At 42.6% G+C, this 23414-nt stretch overlaps 1 protein-coding gene across 2 annotated transcripts in view; it reads right to left on the bottom strand.

Moving 5' to 3' along the window:
- Positions 1-23414, bottom strand: part of LOC310669344 (LON peptidase N-terminal domain and RING finger protein 1-like) — a 36306-nt gene that overhangs the window by 9925 nt on the left and 2967 nt on the right. For both annotated transcript variants that reach the window (XM_083423222.1, XM_083423223.1), the window contains exons 2-7: positions 12005-12123; positions 8224-8346; positions 6988-7122; positions 6452-6578; positions 4901-5009; positions 2330-2444 (exon numbers count right to left, since the gene is read on the bottom strand). In XM_083423222.1, coding sequence (XP_083279348.1) covers positions 2330-2444; positions 4901-5009; positions 6452-6578; positions 6988-7122; positions 8224-8346; positions 12005-12123 — 728 coding nt within the window. The remainder of the gene's footprint in view (positions 1-2329; positions 2445-4900; positions 5010-6451; positions 6579-6987; positions 7123-8223; positions 8347-12004; positions 12124-23414) is intronic.

Raw genomic sequence — 23414 nt, 5'->3', positions numbered from 1 at the left:
GGGTCATGGCAAAGGCCCATTTAGTCCAGCATCCAGCTCTCACAGGGGCTAACCAGACGCCTATGGCAAGCCCAGGAAGAGGACCTGGCTTTAATCCCACTCTCCCCACATCTGATTCCCAAAGGCATCACTTTCATTTTATGAGGAAGAAAACTCATTATGGCATGTATTAAGGATACACCATTTTAAGTAGCCTTTCCCAACCTTGGGTCCCTAGATGTCCATGGACAGGAACTACCATCATCCCTGACCATTGGCCATACTGGCTGGGGATGATGGGTGAAACAAGGTTGGGGAAGGCTTCTTTTTTGAGAGGTATAGGTCCTTGTGCATTTTTCTAGACAACAGAATGGTTTTTCTTTTCTTTTTCTTTAACAGAATGTAATTATCTAGTTTTGACAGCCAAGACCACAAATCAGATACATCCCAACACCAGAAACAGAATTCCAGGTTAGCATGTTTTCAAACAAAGATCCACAGGGCTTCCAAACACAATTTGAAGGAGAAAGGCATGTGCCTTTTTCATGTTTGATATTGCCGCTAATTGAGATCAGTTCCCTCTTATTATAAGAGTCTATGTTGTGCTACCTAGAATTTAAAAAACAAAACAAAACTTAGAGTCAACACACATCACAGCCTTCTTTCTTCTTGTTTTCATGATGAACAAACCATATCTACTATCAGGAGAGCCTCGCCCAAGTGAAACTACAAGAAAATAGATTCCACCTAAACATTAGGAAGAACTTCCTGACAGTAAGAGCTGTTCAACAGTGGAATTTGCTGCCAAGGAGTGTGGTGGAGTCTCCTTCTTTGGAGGTCTTTAAGCAGAGGCTTGACAACCATATGTCAGGAGTGCTCTGATGGTGTTTCCTGCTTGGCAGGGGGTTGGACTCGATGGCCCTTGTGGTCTCTTCCAACTCTATGATTCTATGAGGCAGAGTTGCAGCAATAACCTCCTGGCACTGCCACTTACTGGGAGGGGCAAAGTGGTGGAAAGGTCAGGGCTGCAATGACTACAGCAGCAGAGCAAATCTGACATGGATATCAACCCACCCCTCCTAGTAAACAGCAGTGGTGCTGCTGCCAAGAGGCTAGTGCTGTGGTTCCAGCCCACAGGGTGAGCTGCTCCTGTCTATGTGTAAGTCTAGAAAGCACAAAACTCAGGTAGAGGAAGGAGAGAATATGGAAACCGAGGTGTGGGAGCATTTACTCTGTGGAATTAAATCAGGCCAAGGCTGTAGCTCAGGGCCAAAGCATTTGCAATCCCCAGAATCTCCAGGTAGGAGAGACTACTACCTGACAACCTAGAGAACCACTGCCAGTCACTGTAGACAATACTGGTCCTGGATAGCTCAGTTGGTTAGAGCGTTGTGCTAATAATGCCAAGGTTGCAGGTTCAATACCTGTATGAGATAGCGGGGGGTTGGACTAGATGATAATGGGGGTCCCTTCCAACTCTACTCTTCTATGATCAAGGTAGGCAAATGGTCTCACCAGTATAAGGCAGCCTACTTCTGAAGTAATATGACAATGTCTTAATTGCTTCCTTTAAGCAGGAAATTACAGCTATTGTTCACTCATCATGTCAACTGCTTCTTTTCTTCATGTGAATCCTGTTGCATGGGGGGAGGGACCTCTACCTATGCAGGATATGGCCCACAGAAACCATATCTATAGCAGCCACATAATAACTTAAGCTGATGTTTCCAAGGTGGGGGGGGGGGGACTGTATTTGCCTCGTGTCTGTAGATTAGCTTTCCTATTCCATTACTTTGCTACCTGTTCACAGGAGGCCAGTTTGCTTGTGTCTGCTATTGACCCTTCTCCATTATGGGATGTGTTATGTGATTTCCCATTTCAATAATGTCATCTGCTCAGCAATAAACCTGTGGCTCAGAGGACCCTCTTAATTGGAGGCTGAAAGCATTATTTAATCATTTCCACATCTAATGCAAATATAATGTTTCCATTTAATCAACAATTATCTATGCAAGTCATACCTGGCAATATTCAACAAACCCGCATTGATTTAGCACTTGGAGAAGAGCCAAGTACCTTTTGGTCTGATGATCCTAGCAAGAAAGCAGGTGCAGCGATTTCTAGCACTGCACCTGTCATAATTTCACTTAAGTAACATGCTGCTTTTTCTAACAATTATCCAGGTCAACAATGGAATTGAATAAATGCCATCACCTACTCACAGTAATAGAATCTACAATGATCTTTTCCCCTCAAGCACAAAGAAAAGCTCTAATTCAGGTTAAATTAAACACAAATCCAGACCTTCCTTTTCCTCCATTACGCACACATCCTGCAAGATTTCTCTTACCTCTCTGAGGCTCTGTTTGCAAAGTGGACAGTTGGGTCTATGATCTAGGCAACGCTCCAAGCATTCTTTGCAGAAAGTATGACCACAAGGTGTGGTCACAGGCTCAAAGAACATTCTGCAGAAAAACCAGGGGAAGAAAGGGAACGTGAAAAATTCAGGTGGCAAGAGAATTCCCAAGCAGCATCACAGACAAGGCTAAGTTGTGTTTTGTTTTTTTAATGTACCAAAAAATATGTCCATTTGCAGAAAGTTTGGTAGTTGAAGCCACATTGCTAATTTTTGATGACTGATATACAGGGACTTATTTCTTAACAATGAAAAGTCTCTAGTACAGATCATTACATTGTTATGGGGAAAGGAGTACTGTGTGTTATGCTTCACTGTCTTCCAAGAGTCATGTTTGCACGTTGTGTGTGTATGTGCACAAATCCGCTGTTTGCTGGAAATCCCAAGCATTTATATAAAACTTGCTTCTTCTTTTTGCCTGATAACATCAAGCAATTCATTTGGGAATAAAGCGCAGCTTATATTCAGGCCGATATGGTATTTGGTGTTTTCCTATTGTATTTTTATGTTGTGAACTGCCTTGAGATCTGCAGATGAAGGGCGGTCTACTAATTTAATAAATACAGTGGTACCTTGGTTTACAGACGCTTCAGGTTACAGACTCCGCTAATCCAGAAATAGTACCTTGGGTTAAGAACTTTGCTTCAGGATGAGAACAGAAATCGTGCAGCAGCAGAGGGAGACCCCATTAGCTAAAGTGGTAAAGGTAAAGGTAAAGGGACCCCTGACCATTTAGGTCCGGTCGTGACCGACTCTGGTGTTGCGGCACTCATCTCATGTTGCTGGCCGAGGGAGCTGGCGTACAGCTTCCGGGTCATGTGGCCAGCATGACTAAGCCACTTCTGGTGAACCAGAGCAGCGCACAGAAACACCGTTTACCTTCCCGCCGGAGCGGTACCTATTTATCAACTTGTACTTTGACATGCTTTCGAACTGCTAGGTGGGCAGGAGCAGGGACTGAGCAACGGGAGTGCACCCCATCGCGGGAATTCGAACCACCGACCTTCTGATCGGCAAGTCCTAGGCTCTGTGGTTTAACCCACAGTGCCACCCGCTAAAGTGGTACCTCAGGTTAAAAACAATTTCAGGTTAAGAACGGACCTCCAGAATGAATTAAGTTATTAACCCGAGGTACCACTGTAAGTAGAAATAAAATAAATATCACACACTTTAACTGTGACACAGACTGTTCCAGCCACTGGTGCACCCAACAGATCATGCACCTCCTCATTTATGTGGTAAGATGGCAAGCCAAGAATGTTCCAAGGTGGCATGGGGTAGCTAACTGAGAAAGGCTTGCTGTCTGTCTGTCCATGGCCTGGTATCGAGCCAACCATGTTTTCAACGTCAATTTTTCAGAAGTTCATAAGGCACAACATCACCCTCATTCATGAGAAGAAATTGCTTTGCTACAAAACAAGGAGAAATAGGCACTGTAGGCCATCAGAAGGAGCCACTGATTTTTCATCGACAGCATGTGGCATTTCCCATTGGTCCTTCTTCCATTTTGAAGGAAGCATCACCAAGCCTCACCTCGACTGCATTGGCATGTGGTCATCTCATTTCCCTTAACTAAAGTTTAGGTGGATAAGCCTGGGTGACAAAGTTGCTAATAAGGATATTGCCTAATTACAGGCATAAATCCCCCAGGCCATGAGCCTTTTGGCAAGGCTTGGGAGAATTAAGCTTTTAAATCCTGAGAGAGAAAGAGATCAGCACTGGGGCATCATTCACATCGGTTTCTCCCTGTCATTTCCTTGATGAACGAGGAAAGGAAAGGCTGGAAAAGGTTCATAAAAAAAGGCAGACAAGGTGTGTGTTTAATTGGACATCCAAATGAACCCAAATCTCACAATCTCACAAAGCTCCAGCACAGAGCCCAACCTCATACTTCCATACAACTCAGCAAAAGTAGGCAGGGGATCAGCTTTGCTCAGTTTCTCTGTATTTTTATTATTAAATTTCTATATCGCCCTTCATCTAATGATCACAGGGCAGTTTACAGTCTAAAACACTATCTACTGAGAGAAAACAAGATATAAATCTAGAAATAAATAAATAAGGGTTGCTAACTTTATATTATTTTTGTGTCTGTGTTGTTTTATATGAAGCATGTATCCCGACTCAAAATCATGGGTGATAATTCAACTAAGTTTTACTCATAGCAGACCCCCTGAGATTAATGAACATGCTAAAGTTAGGTCCATTTAATGGGTCTACTCTGAATAAAATCTATTTGAGCATTGCCTTATGTATACGGAGGCCATGGTAAGTATTTTAATAAATTGTTAAATAAATGACTATCAACACTTTCATCCGTGGTGACGAAAAGCGCTGAATTCTCAAATGCTATTATAAAGTCATTTTCACACCTCCCATTATATATATTGCATTCCACTCTCCGCCTTTCAAGCTTTGGCTAGAATGTGAAGCAGATGACTGATCACAAAGTTCTCACGTCAAAGTGCACAGGTGATCCTTTATCCAGCAACTCTAGAAACTGACCGTATGCAAAGAGAACATTCCAAGTCTGATGTACTCAAGAGATCTGCAAAGTCTGGTTTATGCTCCTGGGTTGACTTGGCTCCTGTTGCCGATGCCCCTTCTTCAAAATCTTTGTTGGTGAAAGAAAAAGCAAGAGAGAAATGTTGAATGCCACACATTACCCCACCTCAAGTCCACAGGGCAGCTTCATCAACTTTGCTTTGCACATGATGATCACAGTCATACTGGAACAACCCATGCCTTTGTACCTCCACAGACCAGTGGTCTCAAGCTACACCTGAGCGACAAGGGAAACTGCATCAATAAATGGTGCCTTCACACCATACATTTTTAGGTAGAAACCTGAGGGTTAAAGTGAATCCCTGCTGAATGTGAACTTAGTGGCAAACCTAGTAACATCATGGGAGCGGTTTTTCCAGCTACTCCACCATTTGCCTTTGAAGACTTATAAGAAGCTTCTGCAGGAGAGGGACTGTGAGTAAAATCATGGCAGGAGTGTTTCTAGGACTAAGCTGAAACTGTGAAGCTGCATGTTGTTATATTTATAGGATTGGAATGTAGTTTTTGGTGTGTTATATTTGATATTGTTTTATTATGTCGTTACGAAATTGGTTTTGGATTGTTTGTTTCAAATGCATTCCTATTTATTTGTTACAACCTACTTTGAGCGTGATTTTTTTGTGTGGAAAAGCTGCCTACAAATAAAAGGAATGAATGAATGCCTCGGTATAATGTGTGAAATGGCCTTTGGGGATTTGCAGAGGCAACCTGCCACCTGACAGCATTTTGCAAACTTGCCCTGCGTAGTGTCTGACATCTCATAATTGGAACACTTAACTCAGGCTTCCTCAACATTGGCCCTTCAGATATTTTTGGCCTACAACTCCCATGATCCCCAGCTAGCAGGACCAGTGATGATGGGAATTGTAGTCTCAAAATATCTGTAGGGCCGAGGTTGAGGAAGCCTGAGTTAACTTGATGCCCCCTTCCCTGCAACAACACCAAATAGGATGCTGTGTCATCAGACCCAGTCAAGAAGAGCACTGTGGACTATGGAGACAGCCTCCTGGAAGCAGCATCACTGACACCTGCCGTGGTGGGGCAGGGCACAGTGGCAAAAAGGGCAGGGTGGCAAGGGCAGAGCCAATCTGGCCTTCCCACTGATGTGCACAATTACCCTCAGCTCACTGCCATCCTGCCCTGCTCCAAGTAGCACCATCGCTGCCAGGCCAGCTCCATAGCATCACCACACCAGCCACCCCTGAACCCAGTAGTTGCTGCAATCTGGCTCTTTTTCAAGCAAACCAGTGGGAGTGTGTGAGCCCCAGGCAAGGCTAGGGTGAACAATCCAAACACTGCCATACGTTGTGTAGACAGGACCTCTGCTCCTCCATTAAGACCTTGCACCCTAATATAAGCTATAAAAATTGACTGGTGCAGTTTAGAGAATAGTGGTTAAGATACCATACTCCCATGAAGATTTAAGTAGCCACCTTTTGTTTTCCCCAGGTAATACTGACTTCTAAACATTGTTTTTTTATATATCCTTACCCCTTTCCTTCTCTGCTGGAAAACCTGAATTGGACTTCTTCCTCAACCATTCTGGTATGGAAAGTGCTGCTTGGCTGTGATCAGAAGCATCTTCTCCCAGCCAAACTTCCTTTCTTCCCTTCAAATCCTATTTCATAAAGAAAAGCATCCTCTTAAACACCTCCTTTCCAGAGCAGACCAAGCAAAAAGACTACAGGTGAAGAAAGACATGAAAAGACAGTTGTAGTCTGCAAAGCACATACATGCAAACCCCACATTTCTTGACTAACGTTTTGCTTTATTGAAATCTAAAGTTGTTGTCTGCAACAACAGTTGCCTACTTCTTTCCACTATTATTAAGACCCTCAGTTCTCCAAAAAGGTAGAATCTCATTCAAGAGGCAGATTTAGAACGCAGCATTTCCAAGGGCAAATTACTAAAACACAGTATGTATGCTGGTTAGGTGGTCTATATGATGTGCACACCCATCAAATGCATACCTCCCTTTCATGCTACTGCTAGCCTTGTAATTGGTACTGCCACTCCATGTTGCTTACCTGTAGGGGTTCTCCTTCAAAAGATACAAGGGCAGTTAGCTCTTTCCCTGAATTAGACACTTTCAAGTTCTGACTGGCATCACTCTTCAGCTCCATAACAGTGCCTGGTAGAGGGGAGGCGTCATTCGCGAGAATCTGGCAAGAAGAAGAAAACAGGTTACTATATTTCTGAAAAGAAAAGAAACTTCAAGGTAGAACTTGCTTTAAAATACCATTCTCTCTCTTACTAAGAGTTTCTTAAGTCAAAAATTGCTAAGCTAGCTAAATGCAAATTAAAATAGTCTTTGATGCCACAACTAAAACAAGACTTCAAGCCAGTTTGTTTACCGTTTTTCTTTTAGTCTTTCCCTTTCACTGGACAGAAAAACTCTTTCCTGCAGCTCCAAAAAATCAATAACAACATGCCTTTAAAAATATGCATGCAATGAGACTAGATGTAAAGGCAGAAGCTTATACTTATATCACAATGCATTAACTAATATATTTGACTGTAGTACTATAGTTAAAGAACCCACCTGAAATCAAATTATTGGAGGATTTCCACTCCAGGAACTAAAGTCCCGTCAGCATAAATGGTGTACTGTTCTGAAATGCAAACAGTCACACTACCTCACCAGAGTGTTTTACTCCTCATCCATAATAATGGCAGGAGCTAAACTGTTTTAAACAGTATGACAGATGCTCACAGCACCTGTTGCCTAGATTACTGTACACTCTTAACACCTAGCAATACTAATGTCTGGTTCATTTGAGCCTGCCGTTATTGAAATATTTGCGTTCAAAGCTGTGATTATATTAAAAGGTCCTGTAGCATTATTTCATGCTCAAGCCATCAAAGGGAGGGAAGTTTGCAGTGTAAACACGGAAGCGCCAGTTTAGTTTTGGTTTTGCGGCCAATCAAAATGAATACTCCATCTTTTGTTTTTGAGCAGTCCGTGTAGGCACAACCATGAGGCTGCAATGCTGCATGATCAAACAGATGAAGAATCTCATGTTAATTTCCTGGGAGGCAATAAAGTGTCAGACATGGCAACACTAACAATTCTTTATACCCAAAATTTAAGCTGAAGCTAATTCAAATAGCCATTGTGCATTTTAACAGTGTTGTCTAGGTAAACTGTAATATACATATATGTGTGTGTGTGTGTGTTACACACACACATTTTATGTTTTACAAGCCACATTGAGAAAGTTTTACCTTAAAGGAACATAAAATTATTTAAAATAAACAAATACCTTTTCTGTTTCGTATTGAGCAGCATGAAAATTGGGATTCAGCGTGAGGCAATGTTGGAACTGCAGCAGGGCCTCAGATTGCTTCCCCATTTCCAGGAGGACCTTTCCCTTCCTAAAGAAGACCTGCAAAGAAGCAGACAACATAGAATTTTAATTTGAAGCCATCAGACTTCCTGAACTTCCATATTCTTCTCTTAGTGTGCTGCTTTTGGCATAATTCAGAAGGCACCAGTCCAATCCCCAGCATCTCCAAGTCAGGCCTGGGAACTGGAGACCTTCTGTCAGACAGTGAAGACAGCACTGCATGGGATGGAACAATGGTCTAAAATAAGACAGTATGCTATGTTCCTAACAGTGACTGGGAATTATTTATGATTCACATGCTAACCAAGATACATCAGTACAAAAATCATACTTGTGATGCTGTTGAAGCCTGTTGAATACAGTAAGGGAAACCTGGAATTCATTTGTTTCTTCATTTATTATATTTCTATGCCGCCCTTCCTCCCAAAGCAGCAATAGTTGAACAAGCTGTCAATCACAAAACTACTTTTAGCCCTTTGGAGTATAACATCCAGCATGAAGATTGCTGGACTTGTTTGGCTGTAATTTGGTAGGATTTATCCACTAAAGAGTGGCTATTATGCTTGCAAACTTCATCCACTTCTGTCAAAGTGGAACAAAATTTGTAGCTTTGTTATTATTATTTCCCAATAGTGATTGGGGAAAACAAAGTAGGCTCAAGGCCCCAAGTTGAATTAGGCAGTCTTCAGATTGGTGCAGCCTGAATCAAGCATAAAATTTTAGTCTGAACCTAATCTTGTGGCTGCTGTACACCCCCACCTCCTCAAAGCAAAAGCCAAATAATCTTATTGAAGCAATGCGTTTCCTTGTCCTGTTTGGACTTAGATTTTTGCTTAGTCTAAACGTATACATATTCTGCATATTATAAATTTGTTTTAAGTGTTTGTGAGTCACTATTCCTAGAAATGTCTCCAGATCAACGGACAGTCAAATGAAAAGCTGGAATTAATGTGGTAGACAAATAAAACAGAGATGAACAGCGAACAAAATAAACAAAACAGGAGTCAGGAGACCCAATAGAACAACAGGAGTGTAAAGCTATTTAAAGTCTTGGTGATTTTAAAAAGCGCAGTTTGTAAACGTAATGCTGGATCTCTCAGGCTCATGCCTAAATAATGGTAGTATTGGGGCCACATAAATCTATCTAGGAAGGATAGTTCAATGACAGGATGCCACCACTGAAAAGGCTGTGTGGTCAGCCATGGTACCTATGGTTGGTTTTCTGAAGCCAGCAGGGCAGACTCATATGGGAAAAGGCAATTCTACTTCCAGACCATTTTAATTCTTATCAACTTTTACAAGCCTTGTCACCCATTACAAGACCATGGAAAATCTCACCTACCCCCAACCAATGGATGAATTATTTTACTCTAATGCCATTTCACGCTAATCGTTGCTTCTCTCTCTGAAAGTAGTCCTGATGCTTCTGATCTGTGTATTGTTTCAATTAAAGAAACCGAACACCTTTACCTGGTCAGCTTCATCAGTTCAGCTCACCACCGCAACTTGTGCTCGCTGCAGGAATTCCAGTCTCTTCATAGCTTCTGCCTTATTAATTTGCTGGCAGAAGAGCTATGAGACTGACTGAATGAATGAAGATTGTGTATGACAGGCAGCCAGACAAGTTCTTGGGGTGGGGTGCTGTTTTTCTTTTAACCCAATAGAGTTGTCAAGGCACACCGAGTTTAACGAGGATTGACAGATGAACCAATTAGCATAATGCAGTGTTTACATTCTATCCTTGAAACCTAATGCTTCATTGACAGATTTGGTTAGTGTGTTTCCGAAGAAGATCTACCCAACAAAGCCGCCAGGAATGTCTACGTTTAGGATTACCAATGAACAGCTGTACCATGGCTACAGGCGATGTGCTGGCAATTCAGAAGTTAGATTCACTGTGCAGCAAGTGAACACATTTGTTTCTGCTCCCTGATGATAGACCTGTGCTATCTGTTTTCTCCTGGCAATTTGAAGACAATAAGAATTTCCTGGATGATCTATCTAACCCTTCTTGATACATTGGGTTTAGCACAAAGATGGGGAAGCAGGATCTGGCTAATGGGCCAGATCCGAAACTTCCTCATCCCCTGTGGGCTACTTTGACAAACAAACAGCTCCACCCATCTGTCAGATCGCATGAAGTCACATGATATCAGGTGATTCAAAGGAAGAATTAGCATTGCACACTGCGTGCTCCAAATTATTCGCTGTAGCTTCAGTTCAAGTTGGGCTGCAAAGGGGGAAATCTGTAGCATATACAGAGTACAGAGGTGGTGGTGGTGGTGGTGGTGGTGGTGGTGGTGGTGGTTGTTTTATATGCCTGTTGTCTTTGTCCATGGAGTTTTCTTGGCAGGGATACTGGAGTGGCTTGCTGGTTCCTGCTCTAGGTGGATCACGTTTGGTCAAAACTCTCCACTATGACCTGTCCATCTTGGGTGGCCCTGCACGGCATGGCTCATAGCTTCTCTGAGTTATTCTGCTTCGCCACGGCAAGGCAGTGATCCATGAAGGTACAGAGGTACCTTACAGCAATTACACAGATGCCATGTCACAATCATGGATCCAAACGTTTCCTTACAAAAGACACAAGAGAAGCTCTCCATCATCATGGGATGCATGTCTGCTACCTACTCTGGCACAAGCCTATTCTGCAGGAGAGGGGGTAGTTATTGGTTTGCATTTACAGTCGTATCTTGGTTTTCGAAAAGCCTAGTTCTTGAAAGTTTTGGCTCCCAAACACCATAAACCCGAAGTGACTGTTCTGGTTTTCGAACTATTTTTGGAAACAAAATGTCCGATGGGGCTTCTGCAGCTGCGCTTTGGTTTCCGAACATTTTGGAAGTCGAACGGATTTCCAGAACAGATTCCATTCAACTTCCAAGGTACGACTGTATATGTTCTTTTTTCTATCATGTATTTTATGTTGTGAACCACCCTGAGAGCTATAGATGGGATGTATACTAATAGTAATAATACTTTATTATTAATCAGTGCTCCAGTTGATGAGGTTTTCAGCCATCTAACACATGACCATGTATACTTCCGGGGAAAGAGAAATAACCAGAGACGTTGTCAAAGCAAATTTACATATACAAACATCAAACAGTACAACGGATCTTTTAAGGATGCCATTTCATGGAGCTTAGATGCTCAAGAGGGGTTTTGTGTTTGGGTGGTGGTGGTTGTTTTTTGTTATAGACTGAAATGCCGCTCCTCTTCTCTGGCACCCAATAATTCAAGCACCATAAAATATTCTGGTAACACTTTCTTAAGTTTACTGTCTGTCTACCAAATTTTGACAGTAACAGTGCACTGAGAGGCAATTTTGGTGGCTGTCCCTCAAGTACAGAATGCCTTCCTTCCAAAACCTCACCAGAGTTTGTGAATATTCCAGAAGTAGTGAGGAATTCATCTTTTTTGGCTTTCGGTAGCCAGGGAGGAAAGGAGAGAGGAGGAGGAGGAGGATCATTTGAAGTATTCTAATAAGCTTAGTAGATTCAACATCATTAAGCCTGGCAACTTGGCAAAGGGTTGCCCATTAATTAACTGCTCCCTTTTCACCTGATTGCAGGGCTACAGTATCTCCCTGCACACTCAGCCTATTACAGAACACAGTTCCATCACATTCATGGATTGCCTGTGGGCAAATACAGATGCTTGTCCAGGACAAAAACATCAAACTGCACATTCAACTCACCTCACTCTCTTCTGGCTTTTGCCTGCACAGCACCTCCAAATCCTCCAGGGCATCTGGGTATTGCTGCAAAGCCACATACACCTCCGATCGGCATAGTCTCAGCATCAGATCATCAGGAGCTACAGGCAAAAGCAGGACACTTCAGAACTGTTGCTAGCAAAGCAGTAGTCAAGGTAAATCCTTGTGCCAGAAGTTGGGGACCTGGGATCCGTTTGGACTCCCAACTGCCATCAGCCCTTGCCAATGGGAGCTATAGTCCAGAAATGTCTGCGGAGCCACAGGTTATTCACCTGCTACACAAATTCTTGCACTCCCAAGCAGGGTGGATTTGATTTAAATCAAATTGACTTAAATCACGATTTAAATCACTGAGTAAGACTTGATTTAAATCCTCTTCTTTTTTTACAGAAAGACTAATTCTTGCTGGCATAAGCTTAATATTTACAACCAGATGAAGGTTTCATTTTTGGAATAGTAAATTTTCAGAGTAGTTTTTACAGTGATATCAAAAATTACTGATTTGGTTATACTATTAGAAATGCATAGACAGATAATTATGAAATTATTGTGAGGTTTAATAAATTAACTGTTTATATTTGAACAACTTTTCTGCTGTACTTTATTGGAAGAAGAAAAATAATCATTTCCTTAATAACAATTTAAGCCATTTATTTAACTAAAAGAATAACATTATAGCAACTGTATCCATGTTTGTTAACTGATGTGGTTAAACAATTTTTTTAAAAGAAAACTTAGAATGAGTTTTAGCACATATGAAAAACTTAAAACAAATCCTTATTTCCTGATGAATAGCCTTTGGACTATAATGTAACTTAAATAGAAAACTATCTTTAGGAACATTTTTCCTCCAAAAGCATTTTATTTTAAAAATCCAATTTAAATTTTTAAAAATCTGTTTTAAATTTTTAAAAATCTGATTTTTTTATTTAAAAAAAAATAAGCATTGATTTTTATCCACCCTGCTCCCAAGTTAATGAAAGGTGACATAAACTTTTTAAACTGTGTGTGTTGCTTTTGTTTGTTACTATGGTATGTATTTTTTGTGTATTTATATTGTAAACTACCCTGTAGTTCTTGGATAAAGGGTGATACAGAAATTTAATTAATAAACAGTAGTAGTAGTAGTAGTAGTAGTAGTAGTAGTAGTAGTAGTAGTAATAATAATAAATACTTGCTAGACTGTGTTATCTTCCAGTGCGTTATGGTTCATCTGGGCAAGGTTTGGGGATCAGAAACCACTGTACAAGCAGACATCAAAAGGGTTGAAATGATGGGATTGTAGGGTGACTTCAGTTTGCTCCTAACCTAGTCACAAATCCCATCATCTCCAAAACCCATTCACCACATATACAATCCAGCTATCTATAAAATCTATAAATGATGTTACCTTCCAGTACACACACACACACGCACACATGTTTTCCAGATCTGAATTTGCAGTAGAAGTGCAAGCTGGAAATGAGGAACTGGAGATAAAGGTTCTGTGTGACACAGCCCAAAATAATTCCCATCACAGATTAAGGCTGCAATTTGGTACACACTTACGTGGGGAAAGCCTCGTTGAACTCAACGGGACTTATTTATCAGTACATATGCATAGGACTACGAATACAAGACAGGAATATACACCCCCAATTTCTGAGAATCATCTAGTCCATCGTTCTACAATGCAGGATTCTTTCTGTGGTTATACTCACAGATGCAACACTGTTTGAGGTCTCTATTTAATATGGTTAATTATTTTATTTTTTTGCTCCCAGGTTTTAATGTTTTGCTTTCAGTAGCAAATGGCGTGGTGGGGCAGAGTGGCTTCCCTGACCTCCTGGCAGATGAGTCATTGTTGCTTACAGGAAGAGGTGAGGCATGGGCACTATAAGGTCAGTGTGGGGCAAATGCACCAGCAGAGCCTATACAGCACTCCAGTCCCCTGCTGCTGCGTTTGCACTGCCTTCCTCAAAACCCTGGTAAGCAGCACTGACTCACCTGCCAGGAGGTCAGATAAGCACCTTTGCCCCACCATGCCCATCTGCTACTGATGCTGCTTTGATCTCCTTGGAGGGAAAAGCTGGCTACAAATGCCTTAAGGTAAATAAATAAAAAACAAATCTACACCAGAGGTGTGGGATGGAAATCAGCATTTATTTAGAGAGAGAAAACAAAATCCACAAGTTTTAAAGAGGTGCTATGTGTATTGATGGGACACAGGTAGCGCTGTGGGTTAAACCACAGAGCCTAGGACTTGCCGATCAGAAGGTTGGCGGTTCGAATCCCCGCAACGGGGTGAGCTCCTGTTGCTCGGTGCCAACCTAGCAGTTCGAAAGCACCTCAAAGTTCAAGTAGATAAATAGGTACTGCTCTGGCAGGAAGGTAAACGGCGTTTCCGTGCGCTGCTCTGGTTCGCCAGAAGCGGCTTAGTCCTGCTGGCCACATGACCCGGAAGCTCTACGCCAGCTCCCTCGGCCAATAAAGTGAGATGAGCGCCGCAACCCCAGAGTCGGTCACGACTGGACCTAGTGGTCAGGGGTCCCTTTACCTTTTATGTGTATTGATAATGCAATAGAAATTCCCTACCAGAGAGGAATGGCAAACTAAGCTGTTAGACTATGCTGAAATGGCAAAGCTGACAGGGAAACTCAGAGAACAAGCAGACAAGAAATTCAAGAAAGAATTGGAAGAGTTTGTAATTTATTTAGGAGACCACTGTAAGCAGATGAAAACATTAGCAGGATTTTAATCCCACTTGTAATGTAACAAATACTATGGACAATATGGATAGATGCAAGGCATAGGCTATGAAATAATATGCAGTTGGAAAGGCTGACAATAGAACCCATGAAGGGGATGGGGGTGGGGGAGTCTCGAGATTCAGAGAAATCTCATTTTATGGATATGTATCTGGTATTGCAATTAATTTACATTTGTAAAATCAAATAAAAATGATTTCAAAAGAGAGCGAATGATATAGAAATAACATTGATTATTATGATTAATGAACATAGGATTCTACCAAGGTTGGGAGAAAGCTCATATAGTCTACATCCCTCAGTTTATAGCAGCACCTTACTTGCCCTCCATCATTACGGATGCTTTAGCTGAGATTCCTGCATTGCAGAGGGTTGGACTAGATTACCCTTGGGTCTCTTCCAACGCTAAGATTCCACATTTAAGCCTTATTTAGAATAAAACATCTGAACTGTATCTCAGATAATCTTCTCTTTGTGCAGATTCATGCCCAAAAATCCTCATTTGAAAAGCATGTTCTTGTGCAGTTCAGCAGAATCCGACACGGTCACTCAATTCAGTTTGTTTAATGACAGGACCTACTGGCTTTTGAGTTAGAGTGATGCAGCTGTGCTTATTTTACCTCAGAGGGGAGGAATTAAAACTGGTAGCCTACATGGTTCTTGGACTGTCAACAGCCCACCCACCCCTCCGTCCCCAGCCAGTACATTTCCACAATTAAAAAAAGAAAAAACACCACAGGGCTGCCTTTGCTGTGGTGATTCACCTATCAGTACTGCAGCAGTGATTCATCTATCAGTGCTGCAGAAAAGTGATTACACAACAACAGTTTCCATTGCAGAGATGTTGAAAGAATGAGAACCACGGAGCACAGGGAGCCTGCTTGCCGTGAGCTGCGGGTCACATTCTCCCCTTACATAAATTAGCTAAACTCTGACCCTCGTGTCTAACTTTAAATCTGGAAACCTGCAATGAAATCATCCCAGAGTCAGTTGCTAAACAAAGTGCGCTGGAATGCTTTTAGAGCTGGAAGGTTGAAATTCATCACGATCAACCCTTTGTTGGCGGAACCCAACAATCGCAAGATGACAAAGATCCTTAGAGTAAGCCATGAGCTGCCAGTGCTTCTAAGAACTTATCACACTACCCCACTGTAGAACCCACAGATCTTATCAAGTGTTGCCATGGGCTCCCAATGTATATTTTAGAGTTGGGGGGACAGGCTTTGATTATGCAGCAAATGCAGAAATAATAGTAACACAAAGAAGCTGTGTACATCATAAGCAGGTGATGGACAGATGATCCGGGAGAGCACCTAAGGTAAAGGTAAAGGGACCCCTGACCATTTAGGTCCAGTCGTGACCAACTCTGGGGTTGCGGCACTCATCTCGCTTTATTGGCCGAGGGAGCCGGCGTACAGCTTCCGGGACATGTGGCCAGCATGACTAAGCAGCTTCTGATGAACCAGAGCAGCACACGGAAACACCGTTTACCTTCCTGCCGGAGTGGTACCTATTTATCTACTTACACTTTGACGTGCTTTCGAACTGCTAGGTTGGCAGAAGCAGGGACCGAGCAACGGGAGCTCACCCCATCGCGGGGATTCGAACTGCAGACCTACTGATTGGCAAGCCCTAGGCTCTGTGGTTTAACCCACAGCGCCACCCGTGTCCCTTTGGGAGAGCACCTACTCTCATACAAATGTTTGATGCATGGAGATGGGGACCGAGAGCCCACACCTCATTCTCATGCCAAACTCCATGTAAAAGAAGCAATCGATCCTAGGCCAGCCAGAAATGCAAACAGTAGGGAACAGAGTACAAACTGCCACTATTCGTGGTCATAGGTTGAAGAGAAGTTCCCTTCACGTGTTTAGTGAACATATGGAGAAAGGGGGAATCAGGCTCACAGCTACTGTCCCAGCTCCTGGCCTCTCCCTTACGCATCTGAAGGCTGTATGCATAGTTAAATCCCACCTGCACTAAACATTTAAAGCAGTATCATGGCACTTTAAAACAGCCATTGCTTCCCCCAAAGAGTTCTGGGAAGTGTAGTTTGTTAAGGGTGCTGAGTGTGGTTAGGAGACCCCTGTTCTCCTCACAGAGCTGCGATTCTCAAGAATGGTTCAACAATCTTAATTGAGGGAATTGCAGCTCTAGTAGAGAAAGAGGGATTGCCTAACAACTCTCGGCCCCCTTAAACTAGCATTCATATGGGGAAGTGACAATGGTTTAAAGCAGAATGATTCCACTTTGAATGTATAGTGCATAGTTCCTCAAACGAAATCAGGAATTCTACAAGAGGCAGGATCTCTGCAAATATACATTATGTGTAGACATGGTGATGGCTGCCATCTTGGATGCCTTTAAAAGGGGATTAGATGAACTCATGAAGGATAAGACTAACAGCAGGTACTAGTTATGTCAGCTAGTCCCGCCCCCTCACAAAAATGTGTTCAGACCTTTAGACCTTGTTCACTGAACAAGTGAAAATGACTAGAGGAGGAGGCAGGCACAGTCTTCAAGGCTGAAAAAAAAGGAGGGAGGAGGGAGTCATTTGGAAAATGCAGTAAGCTTTGCCTCGATACTGTTTTGCTTGGTGTTTCAAGACGTCTATCATTCGTGAATATTTTAACAATCTACAGCTTCTGACGGATCAAAATACCTTTTAGTGGCATATGCCCTAGTTATTTTGTTAATGCTCACCACTTATGTCTGCATTATCCAATGACTGTACATTCTGTTCTTATAAAGAATTGATAAAAAAGCAAGCATAACAAACAAATGCAGCACTTTCCCAGCTTCCATGGCTCACAGGTTCCCCCTTCAGATGCCAAATACAGGTTCCCTGAGGGCATGTTGTTGCATAAAATACTTTTTAGTGGGAGCAAGGGAAAGTTTGCCCTGGACTCCGCAGACAATAATATCCTTATCCTTGCCTTAAATCCCTTTTGGATAATAGCAGGGAAGGCTAACCTGTGGCTTTCCGGTATCTTTAAGGCCTTCGCCAAGCCTTTGCCTTGCACAAAATATTTAAGTGCCTTTGCCATTTCCTAGGCAAGCAACATTGTAAGGGGTTGTATGGACTGGGCTAAGGTGGTGGGTACATTGTTGCATCTCACAGCACCCAAGTATGTCTTCTTTCAGTTGGGTCTTTGAACCTAGGACGGTGATAAGATGGAAGAGGAAGTAGTGGAGAGACTGTTCATTTTGTCCCACTTGGTTGACTGAAAAAGCAGTCTAAAGGCAACCCGGTAGCAAGGTACAGATTCTGCAAGCGGCCTTGAGTCTCGTCAGGTGAAAAGGCACATTATATAATAAGAGTATATAATAAGCAATTAAATCTGAGCACCACTCTTGCTTTGTGTCAAGTATAATTGGGATCACCACCCAAACAACTCTGCACCTTGCTTCTGCAAGCAGTACCATGCTTTGCAGAATCCAACTCTTTTACTTAAGATTGCCACACTGTCTCCTGTCTGGGGCATTGGTGATGACCAGCCACATGCCAAGAGTGGATGCACAGAATTTAGGACTGTGTCAGTTTGCCAGATTACTGCCAGACTTCTTCAGGCCCATTAACAGTTTATAGGCTATTCTTACATAGCCCTACATACCTGATCCACAACATGCTCTACTAAAAAGTTATGCCATAGCCAGGCTCAGCAAGATCTTGTGTTTGTTGTGCTCGAGTATTCCACCATAGATTCACCCGCTGTGCTGGGGAAGTCATCTCTATCTCTGCACTATCCATCTGTAAAATGGGCTGGTGACTTCTAAATGCTCGACAGAATGCTGACCACATGAGCATAAGAGAGAGGTGATTTGAAGTGAGTTTATAGTCAAGCTCGACTTGTTATCTGTACTGCGTGTACCTTCAGTTCTTGCTTTCTGCCTGTGACACAGTGAAGTCTGGATTGTGTTAGAACAATCTGAGGTGGCTTGGTATCTTGTGTGGATGGTATTGCTTAGTGGCAAGAGACTCGGAGGCACAAGCAGCAGTTGATTTGTCCTAGTCCCCCAGGCTTATTGAGAGCGTTCTTCTCACTGATAATATGAAGCCTATAGGAACTGGAAAAGCAACATCCTACTTTGAACACACACCAGATTTTTTCAGGAAATAAACCAATTCCTCCTCCTCTCTGGTCATGCCAGAGGCATGGACTCGGAAGCACAAGCAGCAGTTGTACAACTTGGGTGACAGTTCCAAGACATTTTGCTGCTTGAGGTAAAGGATAAGATTCCTTCCCAATTCTAGTGGCTACATTCTGCCATTTCTCATATGTCGCTTTGCTAGAGCATCCTGTTTCTAAAGTACAGCTTCAAGCCAAGGCCTTCCTACAGGGACAGTATATGGGAGGGGGCAGCTCATGACAGCCACCTAAAGAAGGGATGGGGTACCTTGCTCTCCAGATGTTGCTGGACTACAACTCCCATGGTCCCTGGCCATCAGCTACGCTGGCTGAAGCTGATGAGCCCAGTATCACCTGCATCTGGAAGATCACAGGTACCTCATCCCTATCCTAATGCTACTGTAGGCGAGAAGATTATAAATATAGATCTAACTTGTAAGTGGAGCTGCACTCTTTCACCTGCTTGCTCACCTGTTTTGTCACACGTGGGACATCACAACCTTCTGCTTGTATGAAGGTTGCAATATGAAATAAAAAACAGCCTGAGTTTAGGGTCTTGCCACATGTCATATTAACCAATTGCTGTTTCTTCACCTGTCTCCCACCCAACAGCTACACCTGATGTTCAGCTGTTCTGTTTTGTATCCAGGTCTTCTTCTTGTGTGAGTAAATAAAGAGCTGAGGGTCTTAAATCATTTGATATGGTTGAAGATGGGTTGCTGGATAGGCGGCTGGTGCACTGTTCAAAATGTGGACCAAGATTTAATTGCTTAAACAGTCTGTGTCTAAGAGAATTATGAAGAACACAAGGGGGCTGCATTGAGCACATCCCACACCAGTACCATTTCTCTCCAATTACCCTGTGTTCCCACATAATTATAGCTTATGCATCTCCATCACTCCTAAACATTTGGTGAGGAAACAAACAACGTTCCATTTTTTCAAAAAAAGTTGAATATAATTACTTATTTATTTTAAAGTAACTGTTCTATTGAAGGGGCTCCCTATTGTAGTTCCATGGTATTTCCGCTGTGGAGGGTCCATCAGCCTCTGCCTTGACTTGCTAAGGCACTTCTTCTCCCTCTTGTGTGGCAGCCATGTCAAGGTGGTTTTAAGGAAACAGGGACCAAAAATGCTTCTTCCTGTTTCCTGAGCCCCAGGACCTTCTTCCAATGGCACCAACTCCAGAAGAAGAGATTCCCTTGCAAAGGAAAGAGGTCTTTGAATAGACTCCCTTTTCCTCCCCATCACAGTGTTGTGGAAGGAAACCTCTAGTTCCCAGAGCAGTATAATGGGGAGGAAAAGAGCTAGAAAATACCCCCCCCTTATTTGGCTGGTCTGCCTGCCTGTGTTAATGTGTTTGTCTGTCTGTGTATGCCCCTCACTGCTGAGGGGATGTGTGAGAGACACTGCTGCCTGGCTGCCTTTGTGCCCTGCCTTTGGCAAGTGAGCCTAGCTGAATCTGTAAATGTTGTGTGTTCACTTGTCTACCTGTTTGTACCACCTCTGCTCAGTGCATGTGTGTGCACGCACACCTGCTTATGTGCATTCATGTGTGGTCTGCATGCACAGAGATGTGCTGTATGGGGTGTGCACACAAGTGCATGTTGGCCAAATGAACCACCTTGTAGCCTTGCAGGATGAAAGGGAAAGGTACGGCTTAAGAATTGCCCCTGCATGAAACCCAATCATTTCTGCAACAGAAGCAGTACTTGCCCTTTAACTATTGTATGCAAAACTCTTCCTGATGTTTGCATATGCTCTCGTCCTTAATGTTTGAAACAGGTTTTATTTCATTTTTTAAATTCTATTGTTTTACTACATTGCTATTTGCCACCCTGGGCTCCTTTTCAAAGAAGGGAAAGATGGAAATTTAACGAATCAAAATAATATTGTTCACAATCGATTTCAGACTTCGGAAATCAGGTTTAGGATTACACAAAAACATGGTAGGAACCGATTTCTAACCAACTTAAATTTGGTGCAGCTTACTCGCAGGTAATTGTGTAAAGGATTGCTGCTAAAGGCAGAGAAGATCCCAAAGGTTTGTTTTAAGTTAGTCTACTGGAAAATATTTGACTGAGGTGGGAGTCCTAGCAATCATAATTTTGAAGAGAAGAAACATTAAACTAGCCTAAAAACAAAAGGTTTCAATTTCCCTGGATTTTATTGCATGCTGTTTCTTTCACAAACCAAAGCAATAATAGAAAGAAATTATGAAGTGAAGATGAATAGAGCAATAAATGTGGCTCTGAAAACAACAGAATGCCAGTTTGGTGAGTTTCCATAAGGAAGTTATTGTCTGTTGTGAAATGCATTAAATTGTTGCTTTAAGAGGTGAGCTGAAGAAAGAGCACTTTCTATCAAACAGGCAATATTAACTAAATACATAGGGCTGCCTTATTTTCCTGACCAAGTCTCTAAACCATTGCTAGCAAAGCAACAGGCAGAAATTGAACATGCAAAAACCCTCCTAGCACAAAGACGGTGGTTGGGAGAGCTGCACCTCTTGAATAGCTGCCTGCTGCGTGCCTGTCAAAGACACAGAGTCTCCAGAAGAAAAATGTGTTAACCCAAAGTGACTCCAACAAACTACGCAGTCAGCTTTGCATGCTAGAAGTTTGGCAGAAAGGGTGAGGATTTTACAATGGTTACAGACACAAAAGTGAATCCAGTAGTATAGCTCATGGCGGAATTAAAGGTTAATTTCAGATCAGTTTCTTGTTGTAAAACCAGGAATATAGTTGGACTTCTACACAAGAAATATAAATCTCTCCATAATAAACTGAATAAATGTTCAGCTAATTCCTAAATGAATCCTTGTGACTACTGCTAGTCATGCATATTTTGCTGAATTTACAAAACATAAATAACATAGCATGCTGTTTACAGGCAAGTCCTGACAAGAAATTCATGACCCAAAGTGAGGGCTAGCTTTTATGCTAACCGCTGATTACTGTCACAGAAACGGAAATCTTTGTGCTGTGTTATATAAACACACACACACACACGCCCCAAAACCAAGTGCTAAATTAAAGGATTTAACAGTGAGATCCTAAGCAGGTTTACTCAGAAGCAACTCACATTGTGTTCAATGGGGCTTACTCCCAGGTAAGCATGCATAGACTTACAGCTTTAATCTATATTATCCAGAGAGTTATTTGCACCCTGCAACATGTTCCCTCCTGAATAAGCCTAAAGAGGAATCTAGGAGGACTGCCTTTGAGGTTGGTAAAGTTGAGGTGACCTAGAGTTTGTGGGATTCAAGAGCAGCTGGATCATACAGGCTTCACTGATTCAGACCTTCATCTCTTTATAGAATTGCTGAGGCCCTCACATCATTCTTCATTTGTTAAGAGCCTGTTATAAAACACCAGCTCAGAGTCCGCAATGACTCAAACGCGGAGCACAGGTGTTTCATAAAACAGGTGAGCCTAGCACAGTGGAATAAGCTCATCCAGCCTCCACTTGACAGTTCCCCCCTCTTCAGTTTGATGGTTACCCCCCAACACAATGTCATGCTAATTCATCAGGTGCAGCTTTCTCTGCCTCTCTATACCAGGAGCTTGTTGAATTTCTGCCTATCAGCCAACTATTTAAAGAAAGCCTGGGGGTGGAAATCACAACACTCCCTGGGTTTGGGGAGTGGGCATGTAAATGATGAGGTGAAAGAGGGAGTGTATGTCTTCTCTAGGGAAGGATAGCACAGTCGGTAGAGCATAAGACTCTTAATCCCAGGATTGTGGATTCAAGCCCCACATTAGGCAAAAGATTCCTGCGTGGCAGGGGGTTGGACTAGATGACCCTTGTGGTCCCTTCCAGCTCTATGATCAGGGAAGAAATAGCATTGCCCGCTACACTTTTATTTTGTGCAGCAAAGCGTGTACTGGGTTCAAGTCCTCACACAGTCTTGGGCAAGTCATACTGCCTATTAAGTTCAGAAAGGACAGCTACAGAAATGACCAGTAATCCTGAACTATGACTACGTCCTATTCCATGGACTTAGCCAAGGGGGGGCAGCTGCCCCCCATCAATAAAATTCCATAAAAGTACATAGGAAACTGAGGTTCTTCCCCCCCCCCAACAAAAGCCCTGCCCCCCCTAACAAAAATCTTGGCTGCTCCCATGTCCTGCCCTTATTTTTGTGTTCTGTGCCCACAAAGAGGAGCCAAAGGCAACCACATGTTCCCCACACCCCTGAACAGATCCAGCAAATCCGGCAGCACAATTCGCATAGGTCAGCTTTTCAAAGGTCCCACGAGGTGCCCTATAAAAGGGCTGTGCCTGCCATATAAGGCAAAGCCATGCTTTTTTCTATAAAAAGACAAACCAACAAACCCTCGTTGTATAAGTAATTTTCTGATGTCACCATCGCCACTGGACGCCTTCTTCTCCTTGACACACGCGCAGCATAAAAAGTTGCAAGAGAAGCAAACTTCCCAAAAGTTTACTTTTAATAATATTTTTTTTTAAAAAAAATTAATGCAAAGAGCCGTTTTGGCAGAATGCGACATG

The sequence above is a fragment of the Podarcis tiliguerta genome, assembly GCF_965153285.1.
Source record: "Podarcis tiliguerta genome assembly, chromosome: 2".
Classification (NCBI taxonomy): Eukaryota; Metazoa; Chordata; class Lepidosauria; order Squamata; family Lacertidae; genus Podarcis; species Podarcis tiliguerta.
Note: the sequence above shows the minus strand (reverse complement) of the source record. Positions and strands in the feature narration are given on the sequence as shown.